At 47.4% G+C, this 23,206-nt stretch overlaps 3 protein-coding genes across 3 annotated transcripts in view; 2 read left to right on the forward strand and 1 right to left on the reverse strand.

Moving 5' to 3' along the window:
- On the forward strand, positions 1–6,983 carry dync2li1 (dynein, cytoplasmic 2, light intermediate chain 1). Its single transcript, XM_061228105.1, has 13 exons — positions 1–176; positions 459–594; positions 998–1,032; positions 1,121–1,190; positions 1,555–1,643; positions 2,187–2,376; positions 2,793–2,861; positions 3,048–3,125; positions 3,694–3,770; positions 4,486–4,556; positions 4,787–4,884; positions 4,963–5,055; positions 6,530–6,983. Exons 1-13 carry the CDS (start codon positions 163–165, stop codon positions 6,599–6,601), a joined length of 1,092 nt encoding a protein of 363 aa, XP_061084089.1. The 5' UTR covers positions 1–162; the 3' UTR covers positions 6,602–6,983.
- Positions 6,900–19,530, reverse strand: abcg5 (ATP-binding cassette, sub-family G (WHITE), member 5). Its single transcript, XM_061228104.1, has 13 exons — positions 19,103–19,530; positions 17,576–17,697; positions 16,488–16,624; positions 15,328–15,426; positions 14,854–14,986; positions 13,836–13,975; positions 13,415–13,544; positions 12,344–12,557; positions 11,464–11,669; positions 8,821–8,959; positions 8,318–8,503; positions 7,869–7,981; positions 6,900–7,606 (listed from the first exon to the last, which is right to left on the reverse strand). Exons 1-13 carry the CDS (start codon positions 19,267–19,269, stop codon positions 7,419–7,421), a joined length of 1,974 nt encoding a protein of 657 aa, XP_061084088.1. The 5' UTR covers positions 19,270–19,530; the 3' UTR covers positions 6,900–7,418.
- abcg8 (ATP-binding cassette, sub-family G (WHITE), member 8) overlaps positions 19,502–23,206 on the forward strand; it is an 11,487-nt gene continuing 7,782 nt past the window's right edge. The window contains exons 1-4 of the mRNA XM_061227584.1: positions 19,502–19,548; positions 19,777–19,819; positions 21,510–21,617; positions 22,567–22,714. Coding sequence (XP_061083568.1) covers positions 19,502–19,548; positions 19,777–19,819; positions 21,510–21,617; positions 22,567–22,714 — 346 coding nt within the window. The remainder of the gene's footprint in view (positions 19,549–19,776; positions 19,820–21,509; positions 21,618–22,566; positions 22,715–23,206) is intronic.

A 23,206-nucleotide genomic window follows, 5' to 3' on the forward strand; every position in this document is an offset into this window, starting at 1 on the left:
CGCAACGTTTACTAGCAGTCAGCAAAGATTCTTCTCTCGAAAATAATGTTCCGAAATAAAGACAGCATTACGCGAAGGAGAACTCCATAAAGGATTATATCCTGGAAAATTTAAAACATTGATTCATAAAACAGAAGAACGTTTTTCAAGGAAAGAGGAGGAATGCCAAAAATAAGGTAATTATACATAATCTAACCAAATTGGCTAACGTTAACGTTAGCGGTCTGGCTAGTTTACTACCTGTGCTAGCAGTTATGTATCGATAGATGGTTAACTTGTCCTCAGCTTCACTGTATGTTACGACACCACAACTTGTTGCTTGAAGCTAGCTACGTTTGCTAATATACAGTAGCGTAACTGAAATATAACATGTATAGCAACTTCAGACAGTGAGGAAAAAGTCACCCGCAACGGTGACAAGGGCGCGGAAGACGAACTGTTAGCCACTTGTTTTGCAGTCATGACACGCTGTGGGAACTGGCCGCATCGGAGGTGCACAGTCGAGAGAGCGGAGCCGACGATGAAGAAGGTGATACCGCCAGCAATCCGGGAATCGGTGAAAGAACCGTGTTCTTCATAGGGAGCAAGGCAGGGGTAAGCTTCAGCCTACTGCTGTCGTTCATTTCAAGATAAGAAATCTGCCTCACCTTCCGGGAGTTAGTTGATAGGTTAAAGGTCACGAAAGACCCCAATAAGGGAACACCTGCTCCTGGTAAATAGGAACAATATATTGCACTTGATCGACGATCTGAGCCAGTGACTGAAAGGAGACGATGAGAGGGACCATGCTTATATTCTGGGAGAATGTGCAGGATAACATTCAGATGAGAAATCAACCTCCACTGCCACCCGCAGTGGTGAAGCCCTGCTACACTGGCTATTGTCTGTTCTTCCTAAGAAAACAGATTTGTTTAGAAATAATGTGTCAATCCATCATCATGTCATAAAATAGGCTGAAACATATTTCTTCCTTTGTTTGTCTTCCTCATTTACCCAGGGTAAGACCACAATTCTGCTCCGATGTCTGGACAGGTGGGTGTAAAAAGACGTGATGGGAGTTTTTGCAAAATAAAAACAAGTTTCGACATTTGTTTGTGAATGACCGACATCTCTCTGCCAGGGATGAGCCAGCGAAGCCCACTCTGGCTCTGGAGTACACCTTCGGAAGGAGAGCTCGGGGACACAACACGGTAGGAGTGAACTCTAACTTAACTCTCATTGTGTGTAAATGACCTTCAAGCGTTGGGCTATGCCAGGGGCCGGCAACCCTGGTCCTGGAGAGCCGCAGGGTGTGCTGGCTTTCGTCTCCACCTTAAAATAAGCAACCGATTCAGACCCGAGAAACCAGGTGAGGCGAGTTAACTGTGTAATCAACGGCTTTCATTGATCAATTAATGAAATTAATTAATGAATTAATGAAAGCCAGCGTACCCTGCGGCTCTCCAGGACCAGGGTTGCCGACCCATGGTCTATGCCAATGAAACATAACATAAGGATAACTCAAAGGGCTCCAAGTGCATGTACTAGTGCTGGTGTCTCATGTCCCCCCTGTAGCCCAAGGACATCGCTCACTTTTGGGAACTGGGCGGGGGAACGTTGCTGTCCGATCTGATCCAGATCCCCATCACCGCACAGAACGTGAGGTCAGTGCACACTCGCTTGCGTCAGCTTTCAGCCCTGTGCTTGGTTGTTGCTGTTGCGGTTTCAGAAGCCCTTCACTAAGGATGTTAGACCTAAAGACACACAGACCTTAAGATGTTGGGCCCAGCTGTGCCTGTCTGGTGAGTGTGACCACACAGCTCCTGTGTTCCTTTTGTCCCTTTTTCCTGAACAACAGGAGGTTCTCGATTGTAAGAGGAACTTCAGCGCGATACAGAACATTACTGAACACACCCCTTAATGAATATTCCTGAGCACCATTCTGAAATGTTGGGCAACAATAGTAGGGAAACTGAAGGTTTGATGTTTACAATTTGGAGTGGAATACCTGCTGGGGTGATAGAGATCCGCTCTGTGATTGGGTGTTCTGCAGTTTGCTCTAATGGCCTTGATATGCACTTCTTCCTATGTCACTTTGGATAAAAGCGTCCGCGAAATAAAATGTAACGTAGTGCAGTGTAATGAACGGGAGAGTTGTCCACTCTCCTGCCGGGAGAAGGTGGTGAGGTTCTGCTCTGGCTTGGCAGGACCCTGTCTGTGGTTCTGGTGGTGGACCTGTCCAAGCCCAACGTGCTCTGGGGCACCACAGAGCGGCTGCTGCAGGTGGCCCGGGCGCAGGTGGACCGAGCCTGCTCCGGCCCGGGCCAGGGGGAGGGCCGGCCCAAACAGCCCAGCCAGCAGCGCCGAATCCCAGGGACCCTCAACAAGGACCACCCGGTGGGTTTGGAGACGCCACTCCCCACTCCCCCACCCATAAGTTAGACTGTATTCAGCATCTGTTATGGTCCGTTTAGAATCACCAAGTCTTAATTTTAAAGTCAATTTAGAATCACCAAGTCTTAATTTTAAAGTCAATTTAGAATCACCAAGTCTTAATTTTAAAGTCAATTTAGAATCACCAAGTCTTCATTTCAAAGTCAATTTCAAATGAATGAATGAATGAAGTCTTATGAGCTGGTTTGTGCCTTGCATGGCAACCAATCGCCGTTGGTGTGTGAGTGTGTGAATAAATGAATGAGAAGCATGAATTGTACAGTGCTTTGGATAAAGGCGCCATATAAATGCCAGCCATTTACCATTTACGTCAGTGTTGAATACCTGACCTCACCACCGGCCTCTTTACTTGTCGACAGGACAGAGAGCTGATCGACCCTTTCCCTGTCCCGCTGCTAGTCATCGGCAGCAAGTTCGACGTCTTCCAGGTGAATCTACATCTCCTTAAGATTGCTCAACAAATCATTTACCCAAACTGTAAAGTTTCCTCTTCTGTCCCCTGCCTGTTTGAGGGCCCTGCACAGACGGTCAGTGCTCCCAGATCCTGCGTTTGCCTCCCAGTGCCCCCTCCTGGTTCTCTGACACTCGGTGACGTGTGCGTTTGCTTTGCGCAGGACTTTGACTCGGAGAAGAGGAAAGCGATCTGCAAGACCCTGCGGTTCCTGGCCCATTATCACGGAGCATCTCTGATTGTGAGGCCTGGAGATACGGCTCACGCCTGCCCCTCTAAACCTCCGCCTTGAACACAAACCGTGTATCAAACCAAGCAGTGAAACCGTGGTTGAGAAAAGAGTCCGGACATGGGCGATGTCGTAACAGACTAACCTCACGACTAACCACAGCTGGGTCACAGAATTTAAGAACTATTTTAATAAAACACATTAAATAAAATGGTAAAAACATATACGTTTAATTAAGTTTAGCAATTAACTCCTGGTTGCTCAGTTCTCCTCGTTCACTACGTTAGTCTGTTTTAAAGTTACCGCGTTTCATATCTGCTGAGCAATGACCGAAAATCGCTTAAAGAAAGAAAGCTTTATAACTGGGAACGGATAAAAAGAAACGGCCTGACCTTTGTGTGGTCATTGTGCGTGGTATCGTTTAAGATAGTAAGCTGATGCTCTTTACACCTCTAACTGCAGCTGTTTATGAGACAGCTTCATTAGAGACAGCCTATTTACATTACATTACCGGAATTTAGCACATGGTACTTACAATTACAACCTTTGTTCCTTGGTCTGTCTGTCTGTCTGTCCGCAGTTCAGCAGTAAGTCCGAGGCGCTGATTTCCAAGACCAGAGGTTTCGTCAATCACCTGGCGTTTGGGACTGACAGGGGGTGAGAGGCCTGGGTTATGACGCTGACCCTTTTCTGCTTCATGTTTCCCGGATTGGGTGTGAAAGAGTCTGTCCCTCTACAAGCCTCCATCACTCTTCTGCTTCAACCCACTCTGAAGCTGGGCTTCTGAAGCTCTGTCCCTAGTTATTGTTCCAACCACAAAAGCACTTTCTGAAGTGGCACAAAGCTGTTAACTGTGATGAAGTAGACACTTTAATGAGGGATGATTTACCCTTACAATTCTGAATCAAAGCAAATAGCAGTACTCAGGAACATTCTGCTCAATGCAATTGAAGGGCAAAATGATATGAGAACGTAAAAACACATTTTCAGTAATCTTATTTCATCAACGGAGGAGTGGCTGGGCTGGAAGCGTAGTGGTTAAGGTAAATGACTGGGACACGCAAGGTCGGTGGTTCTAATCCCGGTGTAGCCACGATAAGATCCGCACAGCCGTTGGGCCCTTGAGCAAGGCCCTTAACCCTGCATTGCTCCAGGGGAGGATTGTCTCCTGCTTAGTCTAATCAACTGTACGTCGCTCTGGATAAGAGCGTCTGCCAAATGTCAAAAATGTAAAAATGTAAATGAAAACCAACCAATTAAGTTGATACCTCAAGGGTCAAGTTTGATGAATAAGACTTCAAAACATCACTGTAAATGGACAGAAGCCAGTCACCCTACCTCCAGTAACACTTGTCCTCACGTTATCCATCAGGAAGACTGTGTCCACCGACCCCAGCAAGTCCCTCATTATTCCTGCTGGGATGGACTCTCTCAGTCAGATAGGTGAGCTGTTCTGTGTTCATCGCCCCCTGCTGGTTGGATCACAGTACCGCTGAGAAGTTCTCGAGATCAAATGACCGTATGCTTATTCTTTAACTTGTATATACTTTGTATGAAAAATATCCCATTATTTGTTCATTTAACATTATATATCTCAATCCAGTTTAACAAAATGCTGTTAAAAAAAGTGAAAAACAGAAAGACATTACAATATAACGTTCTCTCTCACACAGGGTCTCCGCCGGCATCAGACTTTGACATTGGGACTCTTCATGCCCGAAGCCCACTGGACCTGTGGAAGAAGGTGTTCGAGAAGATCTTCCCATCTGAGGTAGAGCTACACACACACACACACACACACACACAGAACTACACAGATGTGGATGGCTAATATCTCCCTCTCTTACAGAGCACCAGTGACCCCAAAGACCTGAAGGACCCTGCAAAGGACCCCCAGTACAGCGAGGCAAAGATAGACTCCATGAGGGCACAGAAGGACCAGGTACTACAACTCCCAGAATGCACAGCTCTGGGTCCCAGATCCAATGTTCTGGCCTCACCTCATATGCACATGAAACATTCATTCATTCATTCATTCATTATCCTAACCCGCTTATCCTGAACAGGGTTGCAGGGGGGCTGGAGCCTATCCCAGCATACATTGGGCGAAAGGCAGGAATACACGCCAGTCCATCGCAGGGCACACACACCATTCACTCACATACTCATACGTATGGGGAATTTAGACTCTCCAATCAGCCTAACCTGCATGTCTTTGGACTGTGGGAGGAAACCGGAGTACCCGGAGGAAACCCATGCAAACACGGGGAGAACATGCAAACTCCACACAGAGAGTCCCCGGCCGACGGGGATTCGAACCCAGGACCTCCTTGCTGTGAGGCAGCAGTGCTAACCACTGCACCATCCGTGCCGCCGTACACGTGAAACAAGAGAACATTATTTTTGCACCACAGTCACCAAGGGGGAGAAACATACCGCATGAAAGGCTCGGTGAATACCTCGGCAACTGTCATGTTCCATGACATAAGAAAGAGGTAGTAAGTTGAAAGTTAACTTGTTATTATTATTTGAACTAGTCTCAGAAACACAACGAAGAGGACTTTCTGACAAGGCCTAAAGACAAACGGTTGAAACACGAGGACCCAAGTTCTGTCATGACCGACTTTCCGTGCCGGGTCTACGAAGCCCCCCCTCTTAACCCAGATCTCACACACGACCCATCTTCATGCACTATAGTAACCTCCGCGTTGTCCACGGGTAACACCCGGCTAATTAGCGGCAATCAGCGTCCCCCGGGGAGAGATAAGGGCCCCGTCTGCCTACCTCCTTACCGTGTGACCTGTAGTAACCCTCTCCCTGGCACTGTTGTGGTCCTGCAGCGGGGAGCGTTGGCCGGGTCTTCCTCAGTTCAGTGTTCTACTCCCGGTGACGTCATGTGGCGGGCATTTCCTCCTTCCTTCATCCGTTTTAAGGTTTAATAAAAACACGTGACCTGTAAACGTGACCAGGGGTGGAGTGAGGAGCAGACGTGTTTTTAACCCACACTCCAATGCGCTCATTTCTGGCTTGCGTGTAAATCACGTTACATTACATCGTATTCGTTTAGCAGACGCTCTTATTACATTACACTCCAATAACGGTATTTGGCAGACGCTCTTATACAGTTGATTAGACTAAGCAGGAGACAATCCTCCCCTGGAGCAATGCAGGGTTAAGGGCCTTGCTCAAGGGCCCAACGGCTGTGCGGATCTTATTGTGGCTACACCGGGAATAGAACCACTGACCTTGCGGGTCCCAGTCATGTCCCTTAACCGCTACACTACAGGCCGCCCTTATCCCGAGCGACATACAATGAAGTGCAACTCGGGACCAGAAATTAAATTGCCAACCGTTGTATTCCATGCGATTTAACTGACGCTTTTATCCAACTAAGATGCTTTCCTTTGTGTTCACAGGAGCTGGAGCAGTACAAGAGAAACGCGTCAAAGTCCTGGAGAGCCATGGACCTGGAGTCTCAGAGGAGCTGACTCACCCACTCTGAGACTCAGTGATGACTTGCCTTGCAGACGGAGGGCTTGTGTAGTTTGTGAAGTTTCCACAAAGTGTAAAAACTCAATATATTAATGTGGATTCGTTGTATAGATGGGTATATTGGAATTTGTGTACTGTTCAAATTTTTCTAAACATTGTGTACATTTTATTGAGAGACTGAAATGTATCAATATTTACAATATATACAACATGAGGACAAGTTTTCTGTAATGCATAGTGTCAGTGTCAAATACAATAATGGCAAATGGAATGAGACTGCTTCACCCGGTCCGGTATAATCCGCAAAACGTTTTATTGTTGTACATAAATTGTTTGATGATTAACTTCTATTCTTACAATAAATTATTCTCTCAAAGTGCTTAGAAGAGATGGACTGCTTTCACTGAACACGTTCAGCATTCATACGCGTCGAAGAAAACGCACAGAATGTTCACCCTCCTAACCAGAGGAGTCATATTCACACAGGAATTTATAAGTAGATATTTCAAGATAATGAACTTCCTCTCATCGCTGTACTAGGTTATCCAGTGTGTTAACACTGTCTGATCACAGTTCAGTGGCAGTTGGTCAGTGGCGGTTGGGGTGGTCAGCGGCGGTTGGGGTGGTCAGCGGCGGTTGGGGTGGTCAGCGGCGGTTGGGGTGGTCAGCGGCGGTTGGGGCGGTCAGCGGCGGTTGGGGTGGTCGGTAGCGGTTGGGGTGGTCAGCGGTTGAGGTGGTCAGCAGCGGTTGGGGTGGTCAGCGGCGGTTGAGGTGGACAGTGCCCGTTGGGGTGGTCAGCGGCGGTTGAGGTGGTCAGCGGCGGTTGAGGTGGTCCCGGATCTTGTAGCTGATGACCCCCAGCAGCACCAGCGCGGGCAGGAAGGCGTACAGCATGATGAAGTCCAGCGTGTAGCGGGACAGAGCGCCCGGGTACCCCTGCTCGATGATGTCATCCCCATTACCCACGATGCACGGTCCTGGAGAAAGCCCCGGAGTGTTCCCTGAGGGACCAGAGGAGTGGGCAGGACGGACATGAGCATTCAGAGAACACACTCATTCGGAGAACACGCCTTCCATTTCACCTAGGTTCCCACAGGACACTGTATATCTCGAGTCCAACTCCAGTCCGCAGTGTCTGCTGCTTTTTTGGGTTGTTCACGTGGTTCACAGCTGATTGAAAGGAACCCTGGTGTAAAATCCAGCTATGACCAGCCTGAAATACCAGCTACCAGTGGTTTCAAAACCTAGCTTGAGCCAGCTTACCGCAGGTGAAGTTGAGGCCGTGGAACTCGGTGACGATGAGAAGCTCGGAGCCGTACTTCTGGAAGGTGAGGTAGCTCAGCATCTTGAACACGGTGGGCATGTGCTGATTGCTCCTGTGTTTGGAGGGGTGTGCATGAGCTCAACAGCAACACATGGAAACTACTGTCTAGAGCCCAGTTTAGATCAAAACTGTAAGGGCAAAGGTGACGAGGCTGCAGAATTAAAAATCTTTGCATGCTACTGGATGAAGACGACACACATGACAAATTATATCACCCATGAGAGTTGGTTGACGTTGAATCTCCCAAACCGTTCTTTGAGGAAAATGACAGAGCCCCACGATCTACCTGGAGCTGACAGCGAATTAAGCAGAACTGGGATTTGTTTGCTGAGGAAAAACTGAAATTAGTTTGAGGAAAAAGTAAAATTGTAGCAGAGAACTTCTGTACCTGAGAAAGCCAGAGCCCACCATGATGCCCGCCACGTTGAGCAGGGCCACCCCGGTGTTGACCATGTTGGGGTCCTGGACCACGCCCAGCACCACCAGAGTCAGGAGCTCTCCTGTTATGTGAGGCACCAGGATCACCGCCGAGAAGCAGAGGAACCGGTTTACCTCCGGGTACATCCCCACCGTCCTGAAAAACACACATTCACACACACACACACACACACACACACACACACACACACACACACACACATACACACACATACACACACATACACACACACACACACACACACACACACACACACACGCGCACACACAACATCACATAAAGTCTGAGTGTAGTATATTCCCACCTTCCTGAAAAACACACACATTCACACATAATGTCACATAAAGTCTGAGCCTGCCTTCCTAAAAAACGCACAAAATAACAAATTACCATAATTACTATTAAGTCAAGTCAATGTCCTAAATATTTTAATAATAAAGGTGTTTGCCCACCAGTACAGGAAGGAGGTGAAGATGAAGACGCTGACGATGCTGAACGGGAGGATGTGGAAGATGTAGGCCAAGAACATCTGCCACTTGTGGTACAGGCCGTCCTTGCTCTCCTGGTCACTGATCGCCCTCAGGGCCGGAACTGCGGGAACGGGAGTGGGGAGTGAGCCTCCAGCGGACCCGGGTCACTGCCTCAGACCCCGCGCTATGTTAGCTCCTCCACTCTGTGGCTTCGGCCGCTTTAGCAGTCTGTCTGGGGGGGCGGCCTGTAGCGTAGCGGTTAAGGTACATGACTGGGACGCGCAAGGTCGGTGGTTCTAATCCCCGGTGTGGCCACAATAAGATCCACACAGCCGCTGGGCCCTTGAGCAAGGCCCTTAGCCCTGCATTGCTCCTGGGGGGGATTGTCTCCTGCTTAGTCTAATCAACTGTACGTCGCTCTGTATCTGCCAAATGCCATTAACGTAATTTAATGTCTCAGATATGGGCCTACAAACCTGCAGGTTCACCTGAATAGTCTCTGTCTCTGTCATAAATGTTAATTGTATTTTAAGGGCTGGTTTCACAGTCACAGATTAAGCTTAGGGGGCGACATTGGCTCAGGCGGTAAGAGCAGTCGTCTGGCAGTCAAGTGTCCCTGAGCAAGACACCTAACTCCCAAAAATGCTCCTGACGAGCTTGTTGGTGCCTTGCATGGTAGCCAATCGCCGTCAGTGTGTGAGTGTGTGTATGAATGGGTGAATGAGAAGCATCAACTGTACAGCGCTTTGGATATACCATTTACCATAGCTTAGTCCAATCTCCATTCAAAATTGGTCGTATTTTGTCTTGAATTAGGCTTAATCGGTATTTTAAGTATTCTTCCAGTTAGTATAAAATAGTATACTTCAGGTACAGTTCAGCACACTATTTGTTCTACATGCGTGTATGTGGCCCACTTTTGGGGCGTTGCTTTGGCGTGTGGTCAGTGACAGGTAATCACGAATCAAGAAGACCACGAAGAGCCCGTAGATGAGATTCTGGGAGAGACGCATCATGACCCCCATCCTGTCCCGGGACAGGTTCCTCACGGTCCTCCTGCAGAGGCCCAGAGAGACCAGCTCCACGGGACAGTTCCCAAAATGAGACACAGAGTTGTTTTTTAGACTGGACTGGTTTCGTACAGCGTGTTCCAGGTTTACTGTGAGCACTCTTCTGATTAGACGACAAAGGCAATAGCCAGCGCCTTGAACCCTTGATTGGTGACCTTCAACGTTCTGCTAGTTTCACACCTCCAGTCTGGCCTTTTCCTCTCCTGTCCCCCTATCTTTGTGTCAGAGATAAACACAGGGACAGATAACGCCTGGGGTGGTGACTGAGTGAGAGACGGAGAGTTGGGTGTGGACGCACGCACACACACACACATACACACACACACACACACACACACAAACTATACTGTACGGCTGTTAGGGGAAAAATACCAATCTCTCTTGGCTTTTAAATTAGCAACATCATAAATACAGATATGGGTCACTGTGTGCCGTTGGCTTTCCTCACTCTGCAGTGTGTAAGGAGAGCTAACGGCTAATGCCAAACTGCTGGGCTCCGCCTCCTGCTTATCTGGGAGCTGATTGCAGCAGGTAAGTATGTTTTTGGCAACCTGCATAAAATCATATGACTGAAAGGCAATGCAAACCATGGTTAGGGCATAAGGCCAGGTAATACTTGGGAGTCATCGGACTCCCCTTCAATGGGAGATGCACCCATAGACTTCAATGGCACACAAGACTCTTCACTTATTATAAAATGTTCTGTCATTATGGCTGTTAAATTGTCTGTTACATGTAGTGTATATTGTGTCGTTATAAGCCCAGACATTGGAATGCTGTATACATGGATATAAAACCTGCGTAATATTTTATCCTACATAAAAGCTTCATAACCCCTTCATGAGCACTACATAGCACATTCATAAGCCTTCGTAAGTGCTTGACATGCCACGTGAACTGACACAAGATCCTTATGTCAGTTATTGACACAAGCGCTTCTTGAATGTGTTTATGTAAGAGCCTTCTAATAAAGTGTTATCAATATAAATAAAGTGCCTGTGAAATCTGTAAATGTAAACATGCATGACATTTGGTATGGTACATTACAATAATACACTATGTCTGGTAATCTAAATGTCTTAATGACTGAGCCTAAAAACCCTTATAGCTTGAAGTTAGATCTCTGTCTCCTGTGGAGAGCTGGTGTTACCCCCCACTCTCCTCCCATACACACAAGGTCAGGGCATAAAGCCAGATCATAATTGGGTATCATTGGACTCAATTTCATTACTGCAATACACTATGCCTGGTTCCCTAAATGTCTTTCAACCCACTGAGTCAAAAAACCCTTAGAGCTTGAAGCTGGAACTCTGTCTCTTATGGGGAGCTGGTGTTACCCCCGCCTTCCCCCCGTACTCCCGTACTCACAGGGTCAGGGCACAAGGCCAGATCATACTTGGGTATCATTGGACTCAATTTCATTACTGCAATACACTATGCTTGGTTCTCTAAATATCTTTCAACCCACCGAGTCAAAAAACCCTTAGAGCTTGAAGTTGGATTTCCATCTCCTATGGGGAGCTGGTGTTACGCCCACCCCCCCTCCCATACTCACACAAGGCGACCGCGTTGAGCATGCCGGTGTAAGGCGAAGCCCCCAACGCCTGGTAGATGATTCCGATGCGGTCCTGCACCGCCCCCTTGGTGATGTCATTGTCCAGCTTCATCACGAAGAAGACCACGAAGAGCCCGTAGATGAGATTCTGGGAGAGACGCATCATGACCCCCATCCTGTCCCGGGACAGGTTCCTCACGGTCCTCCTGCAGAGGCCCAGAGAGACCAGCTCGACGGGACAGTTCCCAAAATGAGACACAGAGTTGTTTTTTAGACTGGACTGGTTTTGAGGGTTACCTGAGGAGGACCCCCAGTTTAGACAGGCAACTGGGGGACCTGTTCCTGGAGATTGACCATCATTTAGGTTTTCATTCCAACCCTAGCACGGCACACCTCATTCAACAGGTAGAGCTCTCATTGATCTGCCAATGTGTAGAATCAGGTGTGCCAACTTGGGGTTGGAATGAAAGTCTATGGCACGGTACTGTAGATCTCCAGGAACAGAATTGAGCAACCCTGCTCTAAATCCTCACCCCATCACCTCTCTTCCTAACTGTACCTAATTATTCCTCAAGACTTCCTTCCTATCTTGATGACCTCTAGCTCTCCACTTTGCTTTTATCACTCCAACCCCCCCTTTCAATATCTCACGTTATTCTCCTCTTAATCTCATTTCTGTTATTCTTAATTGTGCATAAATTGTGCCTAACTGTATTCTCGATCGAGGCTTAGTACTGCACTATGTTCAATCTCAGGCCTTTCAAAACGGCCTTCCAATCTTGACAACCTCCAACACTGAAGAGAGTAAAATGTACTCCAGCAGATCCAGAGGTGTTTTTTTAAGACTGCTCAGAGCATGACCAGGGTTTTGGGAGGCTACCTTAAGAGGACCCCCAGTTTGGACAGGCCGCTGGGGGACTCCTTGCTCTTGAAGGGGACGGGGGGCTTGTCGGTCAGCTGGCAGGCCCTCCCGACGTTGTCCAGCATGCAGCGGTGGATTCCCGACTGGCGGTAGGCCGAGGCGATGTCCTGCATCCTGCTGAAGGTCTCCGCCTCGCGCTCACTGCACCGAGTGTCCACCGACGTCAGGTCCACTGCGGGGGGGGGCGAGAGGGGGCCGGGTCATTGGGTGTGACTGCACCGTTCCTGGAGGCCCGGTAAATGGTAAATGGCAGGCATTTATATAGTGCCTTTATTCAAAGCGCTGTACAATTGATGCTTCTCCATTCACCCATTCATACACACACTCACACACCGACGGCGATTGGCTGCTATACAAGGCCCCGACCAGCTCGTCAGGAGCATTTGGGGGTTAGGTGTCTTGCTCAGGGATACTTCGACACAGCCCGGGCGGGGGATCGAACCGGCAACCCTCTGACTGCAAATATGTGACTGCCAGACGACTGCTCTTACTGCCTGAGCCATGTCGCCCCCATGCCCGGCGTGAGCGAAGCCTTGTGTTTCCATCCGTTACCCAAGCTCAGCTAGCTAATTAGCCGTACATACCCTTACTAAGAGGAAACAGGCGGTCACAGCAAGCTTATCGATGAGTTTGAAGCTAACATGTGCATGACCGTGTAAATGACGATGGACAAATTTAAAAAAGAAGGGAAGAAGTTAACATGAAACTCAGGAAACAGCCCTCCTTACCCGCATCACTGTTCTAAAGACTTCAAACATATACACGCACCGTTCCACTGTCTATGGGTTGCAGTTGAGGGGAAAAAATATGGGCATGTTAAACCATCAAGAGGAGGTAAATGAAATGTTATGAATGCCAGGGAAGATGTGAGACAGAGAGAGAGAGAGATGAGTCATTGTTGTTATAACCACTTCGCTGTTTTTCCAGTGAATTTGAATGACTGTGAATCCGAATTTGAGAGAGAGGGAGAGAGAGAGGGAGGGAGCGAGGAAGAGAGGGAGGGAGGGAGGGAGAGAGGGAGGGATTCACCGTAGATGTCGAAGGGGTTGCAGTACTCGGGGCACTCGTAGCCTTGCTCGCTGAAGAAGTCCACCATCTCCCCAGACTGGCCACAGAACACCAGCTCCCCGCAGCTCATGATGGCTATCCTGCTGAACACCTGCAGGACAGGTAGGGTCACTTACTCCCGAGAAATACAGTGCGTTAGTATAATTCGCACACCTAAGAGAAGTATTAGAGGTTGCCAGTTTCCACACACACACACACACACACACACACAAGGCAGTTACACAAGAAGGTTTGAGTACAAGAAAAACACAATAAAATAAATCCAAATCATCATTTCTGCAGTCAAACAAAGGTACACAAAAAAGTAAAAAAAGACAAAGGACATAGGCGAACAAGACTGAAAGTGGGTCATAGAATCTCCACCCCCCCCCTCCTCACTCACCCTGAAAAGCTCAGAACGTGGTTGGTGGATCGTCACTATGACGATGCGGTCCCTCTTGGCCAGATTAGCAAGCAGCACCACAATCTGATTGGCTGTCATACTGTCCAGCCCTGTGGTTGGCTCATCCAGCAGGATGACCTCTGCAAGGCAAAAAATTAACATGACATCATACAGCATGATGTCACACAGTGCAGACACGAACACAACCACACAAAGTTAAGTTTGAGAAACTTCCCTGAACAGAACTGCAAATGTAATTGTCCCTGTCCCTCTCTCTCTCGCTCTCTTGAGGACAATATCAGCCCTTCTGAAGATAAGTCCACTTTCACTTTCTTTAATTCATCCAATTAAAACAATTAAAAGATTGTCATTTTATTAAGGATAGGAAAATGAGGAATGGACTTAATTGTCTTCCTGTAATGAATTAATTTCCTGCTTGATTGGAAAAGCCAGCCTATGGGAGCTGTGTGTAATTGCAGGCCTCTGTGTTGCGTTAAACTGCCCATCTCATGGAGTCCTGAGGCCCTCGACCCTGCCCCCCTACCCCTCCTATATTCCGATAAATGACACAAGGGACCCCCTGAAAGGCCCAGCTTAAAAACCTGTGTGAGGATAACTCTGACTCATATCTCCACTCCGCCCCATATCACTCCATACTCCTCCACTCCTCCACTCCTCCCTCCCTCGGTCTGTCCCTCTTACAAAAGGGCAAGGTGAAGAACTGTGTCAATCTCCACTCACTTGCTGACAAACTTCAAATGACACAATAATAAACAGGGCTGGGATGCACCTCGATTGATCCTTCTTAATATCTGATTGGTGTTCTCTCATCCCATGCAGTAACAGCAGCATAAACACATCTGTACCTAATTGTGCTTATAACATTGAGGAGTTTTCATTTGAACAACTATCATAAGCAATGATGTATGTGTGTATTTGTTTGTTTGTGTGTGTGTGTGTGTGTGTGTGTGTGTGTATTTCTGTGCTGGCAGATAAAAGGACACCTCCTGTCACTCACTGGGGTCCTGGAGCAATTGGCTGGCGATGGACACTCTCCGCCTCTCTCCGCCGGAGATGCCAGGAAAGATGCGCCCCCCAATAACGCTGTGGGCCACATGACTCAGGCTGAGCTCCGCCATCACCATCCCCACCTTGGGGTCAGGAGGTCAGAGGTCACAGGACAAGAACAGTGAATTCCCTCTGATTTAATCTCTCTAAACCAGGGCTGCTCAACACTGTTCCTGGAGATCTACAATCCCATGGACTTTCAAGCCTAACAAAGCACACCTCGTTTAACAACTAGAGATCTCATTTATAATATCTGTGGCAGTGATAAGCAAATTAAAAATAAAACAATCTGTGGTACTGATAAGAAACATCTCGAGCATTGATCATCATATCTCTGGTAATGGCTAGCGTATCTATGATATTGTTATAAAACTCTCAGGTAGCTGGCGAGGGCTGGGAATATCTGGGTCGGAAGTGAGCGTACCTTCTTGCGGATTGCCTCAGCAGAATGCCGCCTCAAGGCTAACTGCGCAGTGAAGGTCAACGTCTCCTCCACAGTCAGGTGGCTCAGGAGGTTGTCACTCTGGGGCAGAAGAACATAAACACAGTGTGCAGAAGCAAATTCACCAGTTCACTTATGATACTAGTAGTCGATTATGGTACACACTTTGTAGGTATGTGCATGGTTTGTGTATTCCAGCATTTAAAAATTTGTAGCCCTAACCAGAGGCTAAAGTATATATTTTGCTGGTGCGGGCGAGGGTGAGGGTGATTGAGCTAAAGTATAAATCTTAATTATTTTCAGGGTAATATGCTCTACATCCATTTTGAAAATTGTGAAATAATATTTGACATTTTATTTCAACAGAAGGGTCAAATCCTTCTCCAAATGAAATGTATTTATGAAGTGTCCTGGCTGTGTTGTGGATTTCAGTATCTGTGCCTTGTGTTGATTGTTGCTTCATGCAGTCTCCTAGTGACATTAAAGTTAATCATTAAACGGCACCCTACTCCTGGCATTTCAGACTGTGAATGTCTGTAGTGAGCTTCAACTTTGTGTGTGTTTATGCAAGATTATGAGTGTGTGTGTGTGTGTGTGTGTGTGTGTGTGTATAGCAGACACTTTAATTTCTCTATTACTGCACAACCACAAACACACTCCACAACTCATAACTGCCACTTCAGCAGCTGGAGTTAAAGACACTTAAACCTCTTCAGTGCTTGCCATTAACGAGTCTGAGATTTGATATCACAATTGCATCCAAGGCTTATGCACAAAATTAAATGGCCGGATTAGTTTATTGCTCTGGCGCGGACTTCGAAAGGAGAAATAAGAGATTATTTCAAATGACTGTGGTTTATCCTCCATTATTTAATTTAGCGCTGGATACACTTGAACGGCCCCGAGGAAGATTATGAGGACCCTATCTGAACCTCCGGCTAATCCCCGGACCCCCTCCACCATCTCCCGCCCCCAGCACCGTGTGCAGTTTCTGGGACAGCTTCACGGATTTACCGGTCCAGGCTGGACCTTTCACCTTCCTCACCATCACACAGGTCAAGGTTAACACTGCTGGCACCATCTCGAACTGTAGGACTGCAGTCTCGGTGTGTGTGTGTGTGTGTGCGTGCACGTGTGTGTACCTGCAGTACGTAGGAGAAACAGTCCTGGAACTGTTCCGGTTTTAGCTTCCTTCCATTCACAAAGACCTCCCCCATCAGGGTGCCTGATTTCCCTATACGCCCAGAGATCACATCCAGGAGTGTGGTCTTCCCTGAGCCTGTCACACACACACACACACACACACACACACACACACACACACACGTACACACACACATTTTAATTCTTTATTTAGGTCCACATTTTCTAAATATAAATGTATTATAAGAGCCCAAATATATTTCAGTTGCATTCTGATGTCATTCACTTGAGTAGCAGAAAGTATGCCAGTATCCCACAATATGGATCTATCACAAAATATGCAGAATAGACATTTGAATCACAAATAGCACCAGCAGGAAATATTACACACATACACACACACACACACACACACACACACACACACTCACACTCACACTCATACATACAGTACAGTGCAAAAGTCTTAGGCACCTGTATAACACTGTACAGAAAAGATTCTTTCAAAAATAATTAAGTGAAAGGTCCTAAATAAACGTACTATACATTTTACATTACATTTTAGTAATTTGGCAGAATAGTTAAAAACTGAATCAAATCAATATTTTTTTTTAACCCTTCGGCGTTAAAACTGCATCACTTCCCTGAGATAGCCAACGCTGTCCTGCAGTTCTATAAGACAATCAGCAGGGAGGCTGTTCCAAGCATGTTGGAGAACTTGCCACAGTTCTTCTGCAGACTTTGGTTGGCTCCTTGCTTCTGATCTCAGACAGCCTTGGTCGAGTTTTTATGTAAAAAGTAGTCAATTGCTTACAGTAATATGTTACAGTAAAAGTATGCTTAAAGTTACTTTTTTAAATGAAATACAAAAATGTCTCTGTAAAATGTAATCTTTTGGAAAATGAATATTTGGAAATCTCAAATGTGTTCTTTTATACTAAGACACACAAAAAAATAAACATATATATAATAAAGTCTAGGGTGCCTAAGACTTCTGCACAGTACTGTATACAGTATGCACTTATTCAAATCAGCACTCTCAACGGGGTAATGAGTCCTGGAAGAGGAAAAAAGATGTCTGCTTCACCCGAATTTCCCAGAATTCCCAAGATCTGGCCACTGTCCACATGGAAAGACACATCGTTGAGGATCTTCCGAGTCCATCTTGTCCTGTAGGAGGGAAGGTCCCACCATGGCCCCACACGTTCACTGCAACACAAACACAGATAAACAGACACACACAGAAACACACACACACACACACACACACACACACACACACACAAAGCAACAACACATTCAGTAGGTGGAATGAAGGTGAATATTTACAATAATAGATATAATTCTTAAATTCTGACAGCCTGGAATTTTCAAGGCTGATCAAGCAGGTACCATATTCACTAATGGGTAATACTTTACAATAAGGTTACATTAATTGGCATTAACTAATGTAGTTGCGAACTAACTCATTCATGTTAGCAACTACATTAGTTAAAGCAATTCTTGAACCTTATTGTAAAATGTGACCCAATATTGGCACAAATTATGGAAATGCTCTGCTTAAAGAAGGTACTGTTAAAACTTCTATCTTTGCCCTTTCTTCTGTTGCGGTTTCTCTGAGACATTTTCATCCGTAGAAAAGTATTTTAAACAGCTATTTTCTTGAACACAAATGGTAATGACACTATGTGACCATCAGTAATTTGAAATAAGCAATAAAGAAACATGTTTCTTTGCATGAATATTATCATTTATGTAGCAAAATACTGGACAGTATTTTTGGAAGATTACAGGATCAAGCGGATTATGAAATTGCCAACATGAAAGATACATTAGACTGCTCAATTATACAAGTATGAACTAATTCATATAAGAATACATCAAGTTAAAGCTCATTTTTACCTGACAGTGACACACACCTGTTTAAACCTCACTCTTACCTGACAGTAGGTTAAAGCGGATTCCTACCTTACAGTGAAACACGCCTGGTTAAAGCTTGCTCTTACCTGACAGTGACACACAACTGGTTAAAGCTCACTCTTACCTGACAGTGACACACACCTGGATAAATCTCACTCTTACCTGACGGTGTAAGACACCTGGTTAAAGCTCACTCTTACCTGACAGTGACACACACCTGGTTAAAGCTCACTCTTACCTGACAGTGACACACACCTGGATAAATCTCACTCTTACCTGACGGTGTAAGACACCTGGTTAAAGCTCGCTCTTACCTGACGGTGTAAGACACCTGGTTAAAGCTCGCTCTCACCTGACGGTGTAAGACACCTGGTTAAAGCTCACTCTTACCTGACGGTGTAAGACACCTGGTTAAAGCTCACTCTTACCTGACGGTGTAAGACACCTGGTTAAAGCTCGCTCTTACCTGACAGTGACACACACCTGGTTAAAGCTTGCTCTTACCTGACAGTGACACACACCTGGTTAAAGCTCACTCTTACCTGACAGTGACACACACCTGGATAAATCTCACTCTTACCTGACGGTGTAAGACACCTGGTTAAAGCTCGCTCTCACCTGACAGTGTAAGACACCTGGTTAAAGCTGGCTCTCACCTGACGGTGTAAGACACCTGGCTAAAGCTCGCTCTTACCTGACGGTGTAAGACACCTGGCTCACGCTGAGGCTGCAGGACGGCGGGGTCTGCTCGGGGTACGCGGGGCTGGGAGGCGTCGTCTTCTCGGACACAAACCTGAAGGACTCGTTGCGGCGGGCGCCGCCCTCGCTCCCCTCGCCCGTCAGGGAGTACGATCCGTTCATGGCGGGAGCAGGGGCAGCGTGTGCGCTCGTCTCTCTCACCGGGGGGGCATGGCGATAGCGCTTTAGGGGAGGGAAGCGTCGCCGCTCCCCTTATCAGCGACCTTCGCCCTCTGCGGTATAAGACAAGCCCCCCCGGTGGGCCGGGCCTTATTCGGCCGCTTCGGGACGGGGAGAGAGGAGCGGGGTTCTGATCGCAGGGTCCCGGGCACACGGGGGAGTTCTCCAGCAAGCGATGAGCGGTGGCGTCCGGAGCTTCAACGCCACCGCGCCACTTCAGCTGTGATGTCGACCGAGACCGGCCTCAAAACGGGAGGGGGGCCCGGCCCCTCTGACGCCCCCCAACCGGTGAGTCAACACACCCCTGACCTCCACGCTAACTCTGACACGGGACAAACAAACGCCAGACACACAGAGACAGAACGATGTAGGGGCAAGGTGAACTTCCTCTCTCTCTCTCTCACAACCTAAACTACTGTAAATGAGCCAGCGTTTAGTTCAGTTGTGAAGATGGTCTTCAGCTCTTCTCACTCAGCTCAAGTCTTCCATCCCAGTGGGGCCCGGGCTGCACCCGGGCCTGGGTGAGGTGTGCAGGGAGCAGTGCCACATCCAGCGGGGAGAGATTTAAAGTGTTATCGCTGGCGTTACATCATTTTGGACTGCACTGACTTGGCACTTCACTTCACTTCACCGTCCTGAACTCTGGACTAACAGCAGAGCTTTCCTGGCACGGCTTCCAGGGCCAGATTAATTTAGATCTGGATCAGAGGATATCATTAATTTTCTCAAGGCTAAACACTCACAGTCCAGGATTTTCATCACAGAGTGCATTATATAAACGCACCAACCCTCGTTTATACAATGTACACGCTAACACGCTAACACCTACGTAGGCTAAAAGAAGCTCGGAAAGTATTGGACACGGTCTGTGTACAGTTTGCTGATACCTGTAGAGACTTGACCGATAGCAACCCCGGTCCCCCTTTCACTTTAACGTCTTATACAACAACATTTATCTTCGGGCCGTAAACTGGAAATGTGTAACTGAGAGAGAGAGTGCACTGCGGCATAAGAAGCGTGGTGGAACGTGTCATCTCTTGGCCTCATACTTGGCTGGTGTTGAGACTGGAAGTATTAACAGAACTATCATGGTGTCACTGGGTCGGTCTGCGTTTCAGACTTGCTCCCACATACATTTTTATCAAACAATTTTTCAGCACATTTCAAGATGGCTTCATTGCCCATGACTGATGAAAAGAAAACACAGAGACAGTATAGTGTAGGATTACCAAACTGTGTACATAGGATTATAAGGTGTCTCGGATTTCAATATTTCCTATTAAGTTGCAGATTTCAGTCTACTTTTTGTATGATAAATCTATCGCACCCTGCGACAAACCTTAACATTTATTCCAGTGAGGGGTATCAGCAGTGATATCAGTAATAGATATCAATGTTCAGGAGCCAACTCATGTACGTTTGTTCAGATAACATGTTACTGTACCACAGGTCAGAGCTCATCTCATGTGTACACAAACAGAAAAGGTTAGACATTTCGAATTCAGTTTCGGCATAAATGGGTTTTTATTTTTGTTTCAGTTTGTACATTCATCACCCTGCCCTTGTCTTGTAAGTACCAGTTCTGTAAAAAAAAAAAAAAGTCTTAAGACCGTTCCCAGTGATACTGCTCCACAAAATGTCTTTGGCCGTGAAAAAGTGTCATGGACAAGTATTGCTAATTCCTCATCAGGTTTATCAGATTATTAAGGGTTCAAGTTTGTATCAATCTATTTTTATCCACTCACGCACTTGGAACCGTACTTCCCTGTAGGGTTTTCTGTGCACTTGTCCCTGGTTATGATGTGCACTGTATTGTAAGTGACAGTAATGTAATGTAATGTAAGGTAATGTAATGTAATGTAATGTAATGTAGTGCAGTGTAGTGTAGTGTAGTGTAGTGTAGTGTAATGTAATGTAATGTAGTGTAAGGTAATGTGATGTAATGTAATGTAATGTAATGTAATGTAATGTAGTGTAAGGTAATGTAATGTAATGTAATGTAAGGTAATGTAATGTAATGTAATGTAATGTAGTGTAGTGTAGTGTAGTGTAGTGTAGTGTAGTGTAAGGTAATGTAATGTGATGTAGTGTAATGTAATGTGATGTAGTGTAAGGTAAGGTAATGTGATGTAATGTAAGGTAATGTAATGTAATGTGATTATTTGTACTGTGCGTGACTCTAGAGGAGGACGCGGGGGCAGCTCTTCTCCTCCGCAGATGAGGACAGCAGCCTGTACTTCACCTACAGCGGGGGACGCAACGAGCTGCAGATCAGAGACCTGCACTACGAGGTGAGAGACCCAGGGCCTACGCCCCTCTCTCTCCTACACTCCTACAGACCCAGGGCCTACGCCCCTCTCTCTCCCACGCTCCTACAGACCCAGGGCCTACGCCCCTCTCTCTCCCACGCTCCTACAGACCCAGGGCCTACGCCCCTCTCTCTCCCACGCTCCTACAGACCCAGGGCCTACGCCCCTCTCTCTCCCACGCTCCTACAGACCCAGGGCCTACGCCCCTCTCTCTCCCACGCTCCTACAGACCCAGGGCCTACGCCCCTCTCTCTCCCACGCTCCTACAGACCCAGGGCCTACGCCCCTCTCTCTCCCACGCTCCTACAGACCCAGGGCCTACGCCCCTCTCTCTCCCACGCTCCTACAGACCCAGGGCCTACGCCCCTCTCTCTCCTACACTCCTACAGACCCAGGGCCTACGCCCCTCTCTCGCCTACGCTCCTATAGACCCAGGGCCTACACCCCTCTCTCTCCCACGCTCCTACAGACCCAGGGCCTACACCCCTCTCTCTCCCATGCTCCTACAGACCCAGGGCCTACGCCCCTCTCTCATGCTCCTACAGAAGACCGAGGGCCTACGCCCCTCTCTCACGCTCCTACAGCAGACCCACACTGTCTCTGCCCGCCGGGGCACTCCAGCCAGGTGACCCTGGAGAGCTGGGGTCACATAGAAGCGTCATGGCTGGCCTACCTGCTCATGGCTGGCCTACTAAAATACTCAATAGTAAAAGCAGATTTTCAGTATTTTTATATATTTTGGCTTCACCTTGTAGAAATTGAAGCAGTTTTTATATATTGTCATAATATTTTGGTTTATGATCAGTGTGGTGTGTTCAATCGTTTCCTTCGTGTAGGTGTAAGAGATCTTTTAGTATCTAGTCTTGATTCTAGATTGCCTGTTATTGGCATTTGTCAAAATGATGTTAAGAGTTGTGCATGCGTGTGGCAGGTGGACACGGCAGCCCAGATCCCGTGGTATGAGAAGCTGTCGGAGTTTAAGATGCCCTGGGAGATGCAGAGCAGCAAGCAGACCGCCATCAACAACCTGAACCTGCGTGTACACAGCGGACAGATGCTGGCCATCATCGGCAGCTCAGGTACCCAGTCGCCCCCACCAGCAGTCACTCCCCTGCTCCCCCAGGTCTATATCCTTGGGCCTGTGTCATGAAGCAGGGTTACCGGAATAGCACTTAGCATTAATAGCAATTCAGTCCATGTTCCAGATTTGAGAGGTTTCTGCGTTTTACTTATCCAGTTATCCAGCTAACGCAGTAATCCTGCTTCATGACCGTATTGAAGTGGCCCTTTCACAGGGTGTGTTATTATTGAGTATAAGTTCGTTTCCATTGAATTAATGGATGCCCTTCCGTGTCACCCCCACAAACCCACACCTGGCCCTGTTCCCCCACTCCCCCCCTCCCCCCCTAACCCACACCCTGCCCTGTTCCCCCTCCCCCCCTAACCCACACCCTGCCCTGTTCCCCCTCCCCCCCTAACCCACACCCTGCCCTGTATCCCCCTCCCCCCCTAACCCACACCCTGCCCTGCTCTCCTGCTCTCCCCCTCTCCCCCTCGCCCCCTAACCGCGG

This window comes from Conger conger, chromosome 18 (assembly GCF_963514075.1).
Source record: "Conger conger chromosome 18, fConCon1.1, whole genome shotgun sequence".
Classification (NCBI taxonomy): domain Eukaryota; kingdom Metazoa; phylum Chordata; class Actinopteri; order Anguilliformes; family Congridae; genus Conger; species Conger conger.

Coding starts and splice junctions, on each gene's coding strand:
- dync2li1 (XM_061228105.1), top strand. Junction 1,033..1,120: donor CTGCTCCGATGTCTGGACAG/GTGGGTGTAAAA, acceptor TCTCTCTGCCAG/GGATGAGCCAGCGAAGCCCA. Junction 1,644..2,186: donor ATCACCGCACAGAACGTGAG/GTCAGTGCACAC, acceptor CTGGCTTGGCAG/GACCCTGTCTGTGGTTCTGG.
- abcg5 (XM_061228104.1), bottom strand. CDS start 19,269: ATGAACGGATCGTACTCCCTGACGGGCGAGGGGAGCGAGGGCGGCGCC. Junction 14,987..15,327: donor CTGAGGCAATCCGCAAGAAG/GTACGCTCACTT, acceptor CCTGACCCCAAG/GTGGGGATGGTGATGGCGGA. Junction 8,960..11,463: donor GCTCAACGCGGTCGCCTTGT/GTGAGTATGGGA, acceptor CCGTTCCCGCAG/TTCCGGCCCTGAGGGCGATC.